Source organism: Schistocerca cancellata, chromosome 1 (genome assembly GCF_023864275.1).
Source record: "Schistocerca cancellata isolate TAMUIC-IGC-003103 chromosome 1, iqSchCanc2.1, whole genome shotgun sequence".
NCBI lineage: Eukaryota > Metazoa > Arthropoda > Insecta > Orthoptera > Acrididae > Schistocerca > Schistocerca cancellata.
In genome coordinates this window covers 788059300-788074583 of record NC_064626.1, presented here as the reverse complement: position 1 = coordinate 788074583, position 15284 = coordinate 788059300, and the positions used below count along the sequence as shown (strand labels likewise).

The following is a 15284-nucleotide window of genomic DNA, read 5'->3' as shown; positions in this document are numbered from 1 at the left end:
CACAGTGTGTGACAGAAAACTCGGGTAAGTGGCTTCATGCGGCCTGCACCACACTCTAACCCTACCATCAGCTCTTACCAACTGAAATTGGGACTCATCTGACTAGGCCATAGTTTTCCAGTTGTCTAGGGCCAACCGATATGATTATGGGCCCAGGAGAGGCACTGCAAGCAATGTCATGCCATTAGCAAAGGCACTCACATCCATCATCTCTGCCATAGACCATTAACAGCAAATTTTGCCACACTGTCCTAACAAGTATGTGCATCATACATCCCACATTAACTTCTGCAGTTATGTCATGCAGTGTTGCTTGTCTATTAACAGTGACAACTACATGCAAATGCTGCTGCTCTAAAGTGAAGTGTCAACCACTGTGTTGTCCATGCTGAGAGGTGATGCCAGAATTTCGTATTTTCGGCACACTCTTGACCCTGTGGATCCCTAACAATTTCTGAAATGGAATGCCCTGTGCATCTAGCTCCATCTACTATTCCACATCCAAAGTCTTCATTCTCATCATGCAGTCATAATCACATTGGAAACCTTTTATCATGAATCACCTGAATATAAATGATAGCTCCACCAATGCATTGTCCTTTTATAACTAATGTACACGATACTACTGCCATCTGGATTTGTTCATATCACTATCCTGTGACAAATGTCAACTCAATGTATTCCCTACCAAACCTGATGACAACACCAAACGTAAACAAGACTAATGCACTCTGGCGTCCATTCTACCCATAACAGAGAGTTCCAACTCTATCTAATCATTTACTTACCTGCTGACTGTGTGTGTGTGTGTGTGTGTGTGTGTGTGTGTGTGTGTGTGTGTGTTTTCTGTGTAGGGAGGGGGGGGGGCAGTTTTATCATTTATCAGTACTTCACTTGTTTGTCAGGCACTGTATTTCACTGATCATAAAGAGTCTGACACTGTAGTGAAACTTTTGGACAAACTGAAACTGCGTGCTGAGCTACAGTTCTCATACAGACTCTTGCGTTTAATGAGCAATGTTTTTCCCAAAATAGAACACATTCTTGAAGAACTGAAGCTGTGAAGGCATGCTGTGAATCAAGCAAGCTCACATAGCTTAGTCAGAAAGAGCACTGCACACGAAAGGCAAGGTTCAGGATTGGAGCTCCAGTCTGACACACAAGAAATGTTTAGCTGGTACCATCTACCAAATAAACAGGGATGGTACGCGACTACGTGACAAAGTAGAGAAAACATCATCTGAAACTACAAGGTAATGACATTCCTTTGACTGACAGATTGTCAACTTTCATTTATTACAGTCCCAATCACACTCTATGACACAGTCATAACTAGTAGACACTTGCCTTCTGCCAATGTCTTAATAAGATTCCTCTAATTTTGTACATTGATTTGTTACTGGAGGGGAGATGTCAATCTATTACTTCATGTCAGAAACAAAACAGTGATCAAACATTTACGTTAACTTAACGATGTCATAATACATCACAATAAATACCAAATATGAATAACATTGAACACTAATGTTTGGTATGTGGATAGGAGTGATGATAAAACAAATGCATGTATTAATCCAACTTTTACCAGATACCAAGAGTACCATCTTTGCAAACATTAAAGCAATAAGTGCCATACTACACGAGTAGTCTGGACCACACACACACACACACACACACACACACACACACACACACACACACACATGCACACGCACACACAAATTACAAATTATTAACAATGGCATTAAATTACATGGAAACTAATGTTACTATATCTGAAATTACATTGGCAGACTCATGCACAAAAATCAAAATGAATTACCTTTTCAGTATGTTGTTCCTGCACTACAAGTGCTGCCTTGCTTTTATAACCATCTGCTGAAACAACTGCCTGCATTTTCTGTAATTCTGATGCAAGTTTCTTTTGCTTTTTGTTTATATGAAGCCACATTTTTTCAGTTATTTGGGTTTTCTGCAACAAAGTAGTTGAAGTCATAAACAAAAAGAATAAACATACACTTAGAAAAATATCGACTAGGATGGTTAATAACTTTAAGTACAGATGTTAAAAAAGATTTTTAGATGTAGCCATCAAAATACTCCAATTGTCTGAGCTTTTCCACTGAAAATGTCACCATATCCCTGAAGCAATCTCTTGTTTGATATATACTCCTCCGTGCAAGAACTCACTGTGTGTGTGGGGGCAGTGGGGGGGGGGGGGGGGGGGGGGGGGGGGGGGGATTATACAGCATTAGCGATACACAGAAATGGGATTGCAAGTAAATATATTTGGGCAACATTACATGTGGCTGCGTGCCACAGACATTCCTTGTCACACAACTGCAATGCATGTATCGGCAGGTTTGGTGTCTTGCCCAGGAGCACAGTGTCCTGTATATGGATGCGTACTAATTTAGAGTAGAGTGTGATTCTCACTGTACATTCATCTGGTGCACACCAAAGACAATATTGCAATTTAATGGATGAACTGTGATGTTGTTGACAAGCTGCCTGGATGTTGCTAGTGTGAAAAAGAAGCAGTACGGCAATACCTGTGTTTTCATCTGAAGTGTAAGGCTAGGAGGAATTAAACCAATATTTCCTAAACATAGTGTGAAGAATATCACCCTTAGGATTACCATTCTGTAACAACACATGGGTATATGGTGTATACTGACCTGGATTCTTACACACTGATGATATTAACAAATATACATTCTTTCATCCAGTCTACCTTGCATTGAAGATAATTTCACACAACTTATTTCTGTTAATTTTGGCCATCAATTAGTATATTATTATCACAACATAATTTGTACAAACCTAAGCAACAATTATGAAAAATGTATCCTAAAATAAAGACGTACTACAGCAGAAAACACTGCAATATTACATTTATACAGGTGATGCAAAGCAACTGCACGTCACACAACAAGCAGCTCGGTAGATATGAAGTGGGGATCACAGGTAAGTCTGTGTACTGTATCATTACAGTGCACTTTGTTGTAAAAACATAGACATTAAGCACTTAGCAAATATTCAAGAAATAAATATTTGGTTTGTTACAAAAAAACTTAGATAAATGTTTATGTAATCGAATCATAAAACTTGAAATTTGTGACTCACTCAGCTGAGTTTCGTATGTGATGTGAGCACTTGCTGATGTGAGCACTCAGCTGATTTTATCAATAGACTGGGGGCTCTTCATCCTAGCAGTGTAGACCTTCTAGTAAGTTTTGATGTGGTCTCACTTTTTACAAAAGTTCCTCTTGCAGATTCTTTGACACTGATTGGTAACATGTTTCCTGTTGATATCACTGCTTTGTTTAGGCACGCTCTTTCCTCAACTTATTTTATGTTTAATCAAGGATATTTTGAACAGACTGTCTCCCTTGGTCGTCAACCTTTTTATGGAGGATTTTGAGGAGAGAGCGCTTGAATCAGCTGCCCTGAAACCAACAGTTTTTTGGAGGTATGTGGATGATACCTTCATTGTGTGGCCTCATGGAGAAGACAAATTAATGGAGTTTCTACATCACGTCATCTCCATTCATAGCAACATCTGGTTCACCATGGAAATAGAGAAAGATGGTTGTTTGCCATTCTTGGATGTGCTGGTTCGAAGGAAGAATGCTAGTTCCCTAGGGCATTCAGTATATCAGAATCCCACTCATACTGATTTGTACCAGCAAATAATCAAGTTGCCATTACCCATCACAAACCATGAGTGTGCTTAAAACACTTGTTCATAGAGCTCATAGTGTTTCAGATCTAGAAAGCTTACCTCAAGAACTCGCCCATCTAAAGACAGTATTCAACGAAAATAGGTATTCTATCTGGCAGATTAACAGGGCACTAACAGTTAAAACTAAGAAGCAGGAAGTGGATATAGAGGAGAACATGCCAGAACAATCTTTAGCTTTCCTTCCTTTCGTGGCAACACTTCATATAAAATAGCAAGAATCCTCTGAAAATTTCAGGTAAAAGTGGTTTTCAACCCACCATCGAAGATTCCGGGCCCTGTGGGATCAGTAAGGGACAATCTGTTATTATGAAAGGCCAGAATTTACAAGATACCATGCCAATGTGGTATGGCTTATATACCGTGAAAGAACGCTGCACTGAACATCAATGTTACACCCGCCTTTTGCAGCCAAGCAAGTTCGCTATTGCTGAACATTGTACTTCCACTGGACATTCAATGGAATATGAGAAAACAATGATTTTGTCCACAGCAACATCTTTCTGGGATTCCATTATTAAAGAATCTGTAGAAATATGCCTGGCGGAAAATCTATTGAACCGTGACAGCGACTACCAACTAGACAGTGCATGGAATCCCATCATCTCCCCAATTTGCTCAAATTGAAGACGACAGAGTGTGCCAACGCGGTGGCAAACAGCAATGCAGAGAGTTCCACTATTCCACCTGGGATGGCGGTGCCAGCAGGCAGTGTTGTCCATCTATCAAGTTTTCGACACATGCGCAGAATAGTTACAGTGCACTATATATTGCGGAACGGAGGACATTTTCGCCAGTCTACGATCGCTCACCTGAAGATGACTGGCAGGTGCCCAGTTGAAATATCGTGCGAGGTATTGAACGACGACAGGCTGCAAGCCCGAAATTTTTTTGAACAGTCAATTCGACAGGAAAATTTTAAAATTCACATCAATACTAGCCCCCCCCATGAACCATGGACCTTGCCGTTGGTGGGGAGGCTTGCGTGCGTCAACAATACAGATAGCCGTACCGTAGGTGCAACCACAACGGAGGGGTATCTGTTGAGAGGCCAGACAAACGTGTGGTTCCTGAAGAGGGGCAGCAGCCTTTTCAGTAGTTGCAGGGGCAACAGTCTGGATGATTGACTGATCTGGCCTTGTAACACTAACCAAAACGGGCTTGCTGTTGTGGTACTGTGAACGGCTGAAAGCAAGGGGAAACTAAGCCGTAATTTTTCCCGAGGGCATGCAACTTTACTGTATGATTAAATGTTGATGGCGTCCTCTTGGGTAAAATATTCCGGAGGTAAAATAGTCCGGAGGTAAAATAGTCCCCCATTCGGATCTCCGGGCGGGGACTACTCAGGAGAACGTCGTTATCAGGAGAAGGAAAACTGGCATTCTACGGATCGGAGTGTGGAATGTCAGATCCCTTAATTGGGCAGGTAGGTTAGAAAATTTAAAAAGGGAAATGGATAGGTTAAAGTTAGATATAGTGGGAATTAGTGAAGTTCGGTGGCAGGAGGAACAAGACTTCTGGTCAGGTGAATACAGGGATATAAATACAAAATCAAATACGGGTAATGCAGGAGTAGGTTTAATAATGAATAAAAAAAATAGGAATGTGGGTAAGCTACTACAAACAGTATAGTGAACGTATTATTGTGGCCAAGATAGACACAAAGCCCATGCCTACTACAGTAGTACAAGTTTATATGCCAACTAGCTCTGCAGATGATGAAGAAATTGATGAAACGTATGATGAGATAAAAGAAATTATTCAGGTAGTGAAGGGTGATGAAAATTTAATAGTCGTGGATGACTGAAATTCAAGAGTAGGAAAAGGGAGAGAAGGAAACATTGTAGGTGAATATGGATTGGGGGTAAGAAATGAAAGTGGAAGCTGTCTGGTAGAATTTTGCACAGAGCATAACTTAATCATAGCTAACACTTGGTTAAATGAATCATAAAAGGAGGTTGTATACATGGAAGAATCCTGGTGATACTAGAAGGTATCAGATAGATTATATAATGGCAAGACAGAGATTTAGGAAGCAGAAGTAAAGCTGTGAGTACCGGGCGTGAGTCGTGCTTCGGTAGCTCAGATGGTAGAGCACTTGCCCGCGAAAGGCAAAGGTCCCGAGTTCGAGTCTCGGTCGGGCACACAGTTTTAATCTGCCAGGAAGTTTCATATCAGCGCACACTCCGCTGCAGAGTGAAAATCTCATTCTGGAGGTTTTAAATTGTAAGACATTTCCAGGGGCAGATGTGCACTCTGACCACAATCTACTGGTTATGAACTGTAGATTAAAACTGAAGAAACTGCATAAAGGTGGGAATTTAAGGAGATGGGACCTGGATAAACTGACTAAAATCGAGGTTGTACAGAGTTTCATGGAGAGTGTAAGGGAACAATTGACACGAATGGGGGAAAGAAATACAGTAGAAGAAGAATGGGTAGCTCTGAGGGATGAAGTAGAGAAGGCAGCAGAGGATCAAGTAGGTAAAAAGACGAGGGCTAGTAGAAATCCTTGGGTAACAGAAGAAATATTGAATTTAATCGATGAAAGGAGAAAATATAAAAATGCAGTAAATGAAGCAGACAAAAAGGAATACAAACGTCTCAAAAATGAGATCGACAGGAAGTGCAAAATGGCTAAGCAGGGATGGCTAGAGGACAAGTATGTAGACGCTTATCTCACTTGGGGTAAGATAGATACAGCCTACAGGAAAATTAAAGAGACCTTTGGAGATAAGAGAACCACTTGTATGAACATCAAGAGCTCAGATGGAAACCCAGTTCTAAGCAAAGAGGGGAAAGCAGAAAGGTGGAAGGAGTATATAGAAGGTCTATACAAGGGCGATGTACTTGAGGACAATATTATGGAAATGGAAGAGGATGTAGATGAAGATGAAATAGGAGATACGATACTGCGTGAAGAGTTTGACAGAGCACTGAAAGACCTGAGTCGAAACAAGGCCCCGGGAGTAGGCAACATTCCATTAGAACTACTGACGGCCTTGGGAGAGCCAGTCCTGACAAAACTCTACCATTTGGTGAGCAAGATGTATGAGACAGGCGAAATACCCTCAGACTTCAAGAAGAATATAATAATTCAAATCCCAATGAAAGCAGGTGTTGACAGATGTGAAAATTACCGAACTATCAGTTTAATAAGTCACAGCTGCAAAATGCTAACGCAAATTATTTACAGACGAATGGAAAAACTGGTAGAAGCCGACCTCGGGGAAGATCAGTTTGGATTCTGTAGAAATGTTGGAACATGTGAGGCAATACTGACCTTACGACTTATCTTAGAAAATACACTCCTGGAAATGGAAAAAAGAACACATTGACACCGGTGTGTCAGACCCACCATACTTGCTCCGGACACTGCGAGAGGGCTGTACAAGCAATGATCACACGCACGGCACAGCGGACACACCAGGAACCGCGGTGTTGGCCGTCGAATTGCGCTAGCTGTGCAGCATTTGTGCACCGCCGCCGTCAGTGTCGGCCAGTTTGCCGTGGCATACGGAGCTCCATCGCAGTCTTTAACACTGGTAGCATGCCGCGACAGCACGGACGTGAACCGTATGTGCAGTTGACGGACTTTGAGCGGGGGCGTATAGTGGGCATGCGGGAGGCCGGGTGGACGTACCGCCGAATTGCTCAACACGTGGGGCGTGAGGTCTCCACAGTACATCGATGTTGTCGCCAGTGGTCGGCGGAAGGTGCACGTGCCCGTCGACCTGGGACCGGACCGCAGCGACGCACGGATGCACGCCAAGACCGTAGGATCCTACGCAGTGCCGTAGGGGACCGCACCGCCACTTCCCAGCAAATTAGGGACACTGTTGCTCCTGGGGTATCGGCGAGGACCATTCGCAACCGTCTCCATGAAGCTGGGCTACGGTCCCGCACACCGTTAGGCCGTCTTCCGCTCACGCCCCAACATCGTGCAGCCCGCCTCCAGTGGTGTCGCGACAGGCGTGAATGGAGGGACGAATGGAGACGTGTCATCTTCAGCGATGAGAGTCGCTTCTGCCTTGGTGCCAATGATGGTCGTATGCGTGTTCGGCGCCGTGCAGGTGAGCGCCACAATCAGGACTGCATACGACCGAGGCACACAGGGCCAACACCCGGCATCATGCTGTGGGGAGTGATCTCCTACACTGGCCGTACACCACTGGTGATCGTCGAGGGGACACTGAATAGTGCACGGTACATCCAAACCGTCATCGAACCCATCATTCTACCATTCCTAGACCGGCAAGGGAACTTGCTGTTCCAACAGGACAATGCACGTCCGCATGTATCCCGTGCCACCCAACGTGCTCTAGAAGGTGTAAGTCAACTACCCTGGCCAGCAAGATCTCCGGATCTGTCCCCCATTGAGCATGTTTGGGACTGGATGAAGCGTCGTCTCACGCGGTCTGCACGTCCAGCACGAACACTGGTCCAACTGAGGCGCCAGGTGGAAATGGCATGGCAAGCCGTTCCACAGGACTACATCCAGCATCTCTAGTCATCTCCATGGGAGAATAGCAGCCTGCATTGCTGCGAAAGGTGGATATACATTGTACTAGTGCCGACATTGTGCATGCTATGTTGCCTGTGTCTATGTGCCTGTGGTTCTGTCAGTGTGATCATGTGATGTATCTGACCCCAGGAATGAGTCAATAAAGTTTCCCCTTCCTGGGACAATGAATTCACGGTGTTCTTATTTCAATTTCCAGGAGTGTAGATTAAGTAAAGGCATACCTATGTTTCTAGCATTTGTAGACTTAGAGAAAGCTTTTGACAATGTTGACTGGAATACTCTCTTTCAAATTCTAAAGGTGGCAGGGATAAAATACAGGGAGCAAAAGGCTATTTACAATTTGTACAGAAACCAGATGGCAGTTATAAGAGTCGAGGGACATGAAAGGGAAGCAGCGGTTGGGAAGGGAGTGAGACAGGGTTGTAGCCTCTCCCCAATGTTATTCAATCTGTATATTGAGCAAGCAGTAAAGGAAACAAAAGAAAAATTTGGAGTAGGTATTAAAATCCAGGGAAAAGAAATAAAAACGTTGAGGTTCGCCGATGACATTGTAATTCTGTCAGAGACAGCAAAGGACTTGGAAGAGCAGTTGAACGGAATGGACAGTGTCTTGAAAGGAGGATATAAGATGAACATCAACAAAAGCAGAACAAGGATAATGGAATGTAGTCGAATTAAGTCGGGTGATGCTGAGGGAATTAGATTAGGAAACGAGACACTTAAAGTAGTAAAGGAGTTTTGCTATTACTGGAGCAAAATAACTGATGATGGTCGAAGTAGAGAGGATATAAAATGTAGATTGGCAAAGGCAAGGGAAGTGCTTCTGAAGAAGAGAAATTTGTTAACATCGAGTATAGATTTAAGTGTCAAGAAGTCGTTTCTGAAAGTATTTGTATGGAGTGTAGCCATGTATGGAAGTGAAACATGGACAATAGATAGTTTGGACAAGAAAAGAATAGAAGCTTTTGAAATGTGATGCTACAGAAGAATGTTGAAGATTAGGTGGGTAGATCACGTAACTAATGAGGAGGTATTGAATAGGATTGGGGAGAAGAGAAGTCTGTGGCACAACTTGACTAGAAGAAGGGATCGGTTGGTAGGACATGTCCTGAGGCATCAAGGGATCACAAATTTAGCATTGGAGGGCAGTGTGGAGGGTAAAAATCGTAGAGGGAGACTAAGAGATGAATACACTAAGCAGATTCAGAAGGATGTAGGTTGCAGTAGGTACTGGGAGATGAAGGAACTTGCACAGGACAGATTAGCATGGAGAGCTGAATCAAACCAGTCTTGGGACTGGGGACCACAACAAAAACATCAATACTAGAACCTTCTGGGAGTTGAACCCTACACATTTGGAACTGTAGTCTTTCTTTAACTCGTTTGACAGAGGCACCTAACATATCAGTAACATCAAGAAATTTCAATTTCTGCATTTTGTAATTAAAATTTCGGTCTTACATTTACATAATAATGGCAAACACTAAATGTGTAATTCAGTGACTCAGTGTTAAGTAAGTATAAAGTAGACTCTTCTCAAAAAGACAAAACAAGTAATGCTAATGTAATACACATTACATAAAAATAAGTTTTTTATTTAAATTTTATAGCATAGTTAAAGTTCTAAATTTTTACTTTAGTTGCACTGTTTCAGTAGAAGCAAAGAAATGATATTTCACCTATGTGAAATCTCATTTACCACATTTATATGTTACTGATGCCACAGAGCAAACTGAGCAGGAAACTTGAACTTTAACAAACACATGGTTAAGTAATTGAACTCATGCAAAACTGCCATACATATAAGAAACAGGACTGAGAAGTACAAGATACAAATGTAACTGTCAGTGAAGTACCTCTAAAATTACAAAAATGGAGGACTCTGGACTCAGACTTTCCTTGAGATAGGTCTCATGAAGTTTTAATGGGACAGAAATCCCTACTGTGACACTTGCACAGTCTCCCAGTGTAGCCACAACATCCTTTAACTTTTCGTAAGTTACTTTCTCCTTATTGGATGAAGTCTCAATGTATACTGGAAAAAAAAGGTAATCAAATCGTTACAATTAGCCTCAAGTAACAGCCACTGAAAAAATAATGTGCCAAACGGAAAACAGAAACAAATACCATATTATGGCAGAGGTGTGGGTGGGTGTGTGAGCGCATATGAAAGCGTGTTGGGAGATACCCTCCTCTAGCATTACGTTTCCTCAACAGAAGTAATCGATACCAAAAATATTTTTCCGAATTTTGAATAGGTTAATATTATCTCAGCTGTTTTTCTAAAAGAACTTCATATGATTTTTTACATGATGTATTATATTTCAGGCTAAAATCCATACAAAGAAATTACTTTGTTTTCTTTGTCACAATCGATACCTATGAGCTCTGAATGTACAGTTAAAATTACTTTTCTTTTAGAAACATTAGAAATTACAAAATATTTGGCACACTTAAAATTTCTATTATTAATTACACAACCTGACACTAATTATTATGTTTATTTCTCGATTTATTTATAAAATAATGATATAAATTGGTGGAAATTAATTTGTCAAGAGAATTTGTAAACCCTTTGGAATATTGTTGTTACCACAGAATGAAGTAATAGTGGGTATGCCTCTGATGTGATTGGACATGTTTTTATTTTTTGGAAGGCCAATGTAATTTTCGGCTTTGTTGAAGTGGAAATTGTAAACACAGTGAGACATAGAAAAATGTGAGAGAATAAAATTTTGAGTAAAAAATACAGTGCAGGATCACTTCAAAGTTATTATGTCAACTGGAACCACGAAAACCTCTAATGTCAAAAATTTCAGCTTCAAGAATTAGCTCCTAGACGTGAAGAACTGGAGCCAACTACAAGATGAGTACAAAGTTTGTCGTAAATATTACTCCTCTCATAGCTTATTAAAAGAGTTAACCGTAAAGACAGTGATAATCAACAAATTATGTGGGAGAGGGGTAGATTACTGTGTGTAGGAAGGAAGGAATTTATCAGTGGCCAAATGTGGAGTATGTAGCTTCAATGATACAGACATTCAAGAAACTAAGATATAAGCTTTGATTCATGGCATGAAAATACAGACAAGGAGCGATGGCATATGGCAAAATTTCTTTCAGGCAGCTTTTCAGCAAACTGGAAAACTCTGAATTGAGTGGCAGACTATCTAGTTTAACACTCATGTGGGAGAACAGAAAGCATAAACTCCCATCAGTAATAGCCCCCTTCCCCACCCTACCATCCCAGGACCCTGGTGGTAGTGGTGGTGGGTGGTGGTGGTGGTGGTGCCAGCAGCGGCGGGGGGAGTAGTAGACACGGGATTAATTTACAAGGAAACAGAATTTCACAAAAGCTCATGTCTTCAAAACCAAAATAATAAAGAACACAGTTTTTTGGAAGATGCAACATAAGGTGAACTAGTAGGTAATAAGACAGAAGTGCATAGTGAAAGTAAATCAGGAGGAATTAGAGAGTAAGAACTGAAGGATTACAAGGAAATGAACAAGTATTATAACTAAATGTGAATTAGATGTCTCAAAAATAACATCTTTCCATCTCTCCAGAAACTACCACATCTTCACCATATACAACAGACAACCTAATTTTCAATTTCGAGAAAATTCAAACAGTAATACCATAAATACCCTTTCATATTGACGAATAGTGATGAATATTTGTAATAAGGATACAGAAGAATGTAAACAAGAAACAGTGCACACATGCTAAGCTGTGCACCTCACATTCCTCAGCACTATCCCAGTCTAGAATTCATTAACCTATTCCTTCCACAGGACTATGCTCTGAAATGGGATCCATCCTAACTAATATTCTCCCACACTACCTAGAAAAACTTGTTGTTGTCCTCACAATCCCTGCAATATCCTATTGACATCCACATTGAAATGCAGTAAATGAAGCAGGCAAAAAGGAATACAAACGTCTCAAAAATGAGATCGACAGGAAGTGCAAAATGGCTCAGCAGGGATGGTTAGAGGACAAGGATGTAGACGCTTATCTCACTAGGGGTAAGATAGATACAGCCTACAGGAAAATTAAAGAGACCTTTGAAGAAAAGAGAGCCACTTGTATGAATATCAAGAGCTCAGATGGGAACCCAGTTCTAAGCAAAGAAGGGAAAGCAGAAAGATGGAAGGAGTATATAGAGGGTCTATACAAGGGCGATGTACTTGAGGACAATATCATGGAAATGGAAGAGGATGTAGATGAAGATGAAATGGGAGATACGATACTGCGTGAAGAGTTTGACAGAGCACTGAAAGACCTGAGTCGAAACAAGGCCCCCGGAGTAGACAACATTCCATTGGAAATACTGACAGCCTTGGGAGAGCAGGCCTGACAAAACTCTACCATCTGGTGAGCAAGATGTATGAGACAGGCGAAATACCCTCAGACTTCAAGAAGAATATAATAATTCAAATCCCAAAGAAAGCATGTGTTGACAGACGTGAAAATTACCGAACAATCAGTTTAATAAGCCACAGCTGCAAAATACTAACACTAATTCTTTACAGACGAATGGAAAAACTAGTAGAAGCCGACCTCGGGGAAGATCAGTTTGGATTCCGTAGAAATACTGGAACACGTGAGGCAATACTGACCTTACGACTTATCTTAGAAGAAAGATTAAGGAAAGGCAAAACTACGTTTCTAGCATTTGTAGACTTAGAGAAAGCTTTTGACAATGTTGACTGGAATACTCTCTTTCAAATTCTAAAGGTGGCAGGGGTAAAATACAGGGAGCAAAAGGCTATTTATAATTTGTACAGAAACCAGATGGCAGTTATAAGAGTCGAGGGACATGAAAGGGAAGCAGTTGTTGGGAAGGGAGTAAGACAGGGTTGTAGTCTCTCCCAGATGTTATTCAATCTGTATATTGAGCAAGCAGTAAAGGAAACAAAAGAAAAATTCGGAGTAGGTATTAAAATCCAGGGAGAAGAAATAAAAACTTTAAGGTTCGCCGATGACATTGTAATTCTGTCAGAGACCGCAAAGGACTTGGAAGAGCAGTTGAACGGAATGGATAGTGTATTGAAAGGAGGATATAAGATGAACATCAACAAAAGCAAAACAAGAATAATGGAATGTAGTCGAATTAAGTCGGGTGATGCAGAGGGAATCAGATTAGGAAATGAGACACTTAAAGTAGTAAAGGAGTTTTGCTATTTGGGGAGCAAAATAACATGATGGTCGAAGTAGAGAGGATATAAAATGTAGACTGGTAATGGCAAGGAAAGCGTTTCTGAAGAAGAGAAATTTGTTAACATCGAGTATAGATTTAAGTGTCAGGAAGTCATTTCTGAAAGTATTTGTATGGAGTGTAGCCATGTATGGAAGTGAAACATGGACGATAAATAGTTTGGACAAGAAGAAAATAGAAGCTTTTGAATTGTGGTGCTACAGAAGAATGCTGAAGATTAGATGGGTAGATCACATAACTAATGAGGAAGTATTGAATAAGATTGGGGAGAAGAAAAGTTTGTGGCACAACTTGACAAGAAGAAGGGATCGGTTGGTAGGACATGTTCTGAGGCATTAAGGGATCACCAATTTAGTATTGGAGGGCAGCGTGGAGGGTAAAAATCGTAGAGGGAGACCAAGAGATGAATACACTAAGCAGATTCAGAAGGGTGTAGGTTGCAGTAGGTACTGGGAGATGAAGAAGCTTGCACAGGATAGAGCAGCATGGAGTGCTGCGCCAAACCAGTCTCAGGACTGAAGACTACAACAACAACAACATCCTACACTTCTTCTGAAACTATTTTCTTGCCTTTTGTTTTTATTCCTTGCCCTTGTAACCATGCCCAATGTAAAATTTATGTTACGCATCTTCCTATCAGTTTCTACACCAGCCTAGTTATTGGCAAGGTATGTTCCACCAAAGAGAGAAACAAGTCACATCATAGCACCAATTAATTTGAAAAACTATCGAGCCTTGTACACTGGAAGTTTCCAATACACGTGGAGAGTACCGGGTGATCAAAAAGTCAGTATAAATTTGAAAACTGAATAAATCACGGAATAATGTAGATAGGGAGGTACAAATTGACACACATGCTTGGAATGACATGGGGTTTTATTGGAACCAAAAAAATACAAAAGTTCAAAAAATGTCCAACAGATGGCACTTCATCTGATCAGAATAGCAATAGCAATAACAAACAAAACAAAGCAAAGATGATGTTCTTTACAGGAAATGCTCAATATGTCCACCATCATTTCTCAACAATAGCTGTAGTCGAGGAATAATGTTGTGAACAGCACTCTAAAGCATGTCCGGAGTTATGGTGAGGCATTGGTGCCGGATGTTGTCTTTCAGCATCCCTAAGAGATGTCGGTCAATCACGATACACTTGTGACTTCAGGTAACCCCAAAGCTAATAATCGCACGGGCTGAGGTCTGGGGACCTGGGAGGCCAAGCATGATGAAAGTGGTGGCAGAGCACACGATCATCACCAAACGATGCGCGCAAGAGATCTTTCACGCGTCTAGCTATATGGTGTGGAGCACCATCCTGCATAAACATTGTATGTTCCAGTAGGTGTTTATCAACCAGGCTGGGGATGATGGGATTCTGTAACATATCGGCGTACCTCTCACCTGTCACGGTAGCAGTTACAAAACCAGAATCATGCATTTCCTCGAAGAAGAAAGGCCCGATAACGGTAGATATGGTAAATCCAACCCATACTGTGACTTTCTCGTTGTGCAATGGAGTTTCCACGACAGTTCTAGGATTTTCGGTAGCCCAAATTCTGCACTTGTGGGCATTGACAGATCCTAGGAGTGTGAAATGAGCTACATCAGTCCATAACACGTTACTCAACCAATCATCATCTTCCGCCATCTTTTGAAATGCCTACACCGCAAATGCCCTCCGCTTCACTAAATCGCCAGGTAACAGTTCATGATGCCGATGGATTTTGTAAGGATAGCATCGTAGGGTACGCCTAAGTGCCAACCAAACAGTAGTGTATGGAATGCCGGTGCAACG

At 41.4% G+C, this 15284-nt stretch overlaps 1 protein-coding gene across 3 annotated transcripts in view; it reads right to left on the bottom strand.

Annotated features, from left to right (window-relative positions):
- Window positions 1-15284, bottom strand: part of LOC126187494 (valine--tRNA ligase-like) — a 196204-nt gene that overhangs the window by 77392 nt on the left and 103528 nt on the right. For all 3 annotated transcript variants that reach the window (XM_049928626.1, XM_049928610.1, XM_049928618.1), the window contains exons 16-17: window positions 10124-10302; window positions 1823-1972 (exon numbers count right to left, since the gene is read on the bottom strand). In XM_049928626.1, coding sequence (XP_049784583.1) covers window positions 1823-1972; window positions 10124-10302 — 329 coding nt within the window. The remainder of the gene's footprint in view (window positions 1-1822; window positions 1973-10123; window positions 10303-15284) is intronic.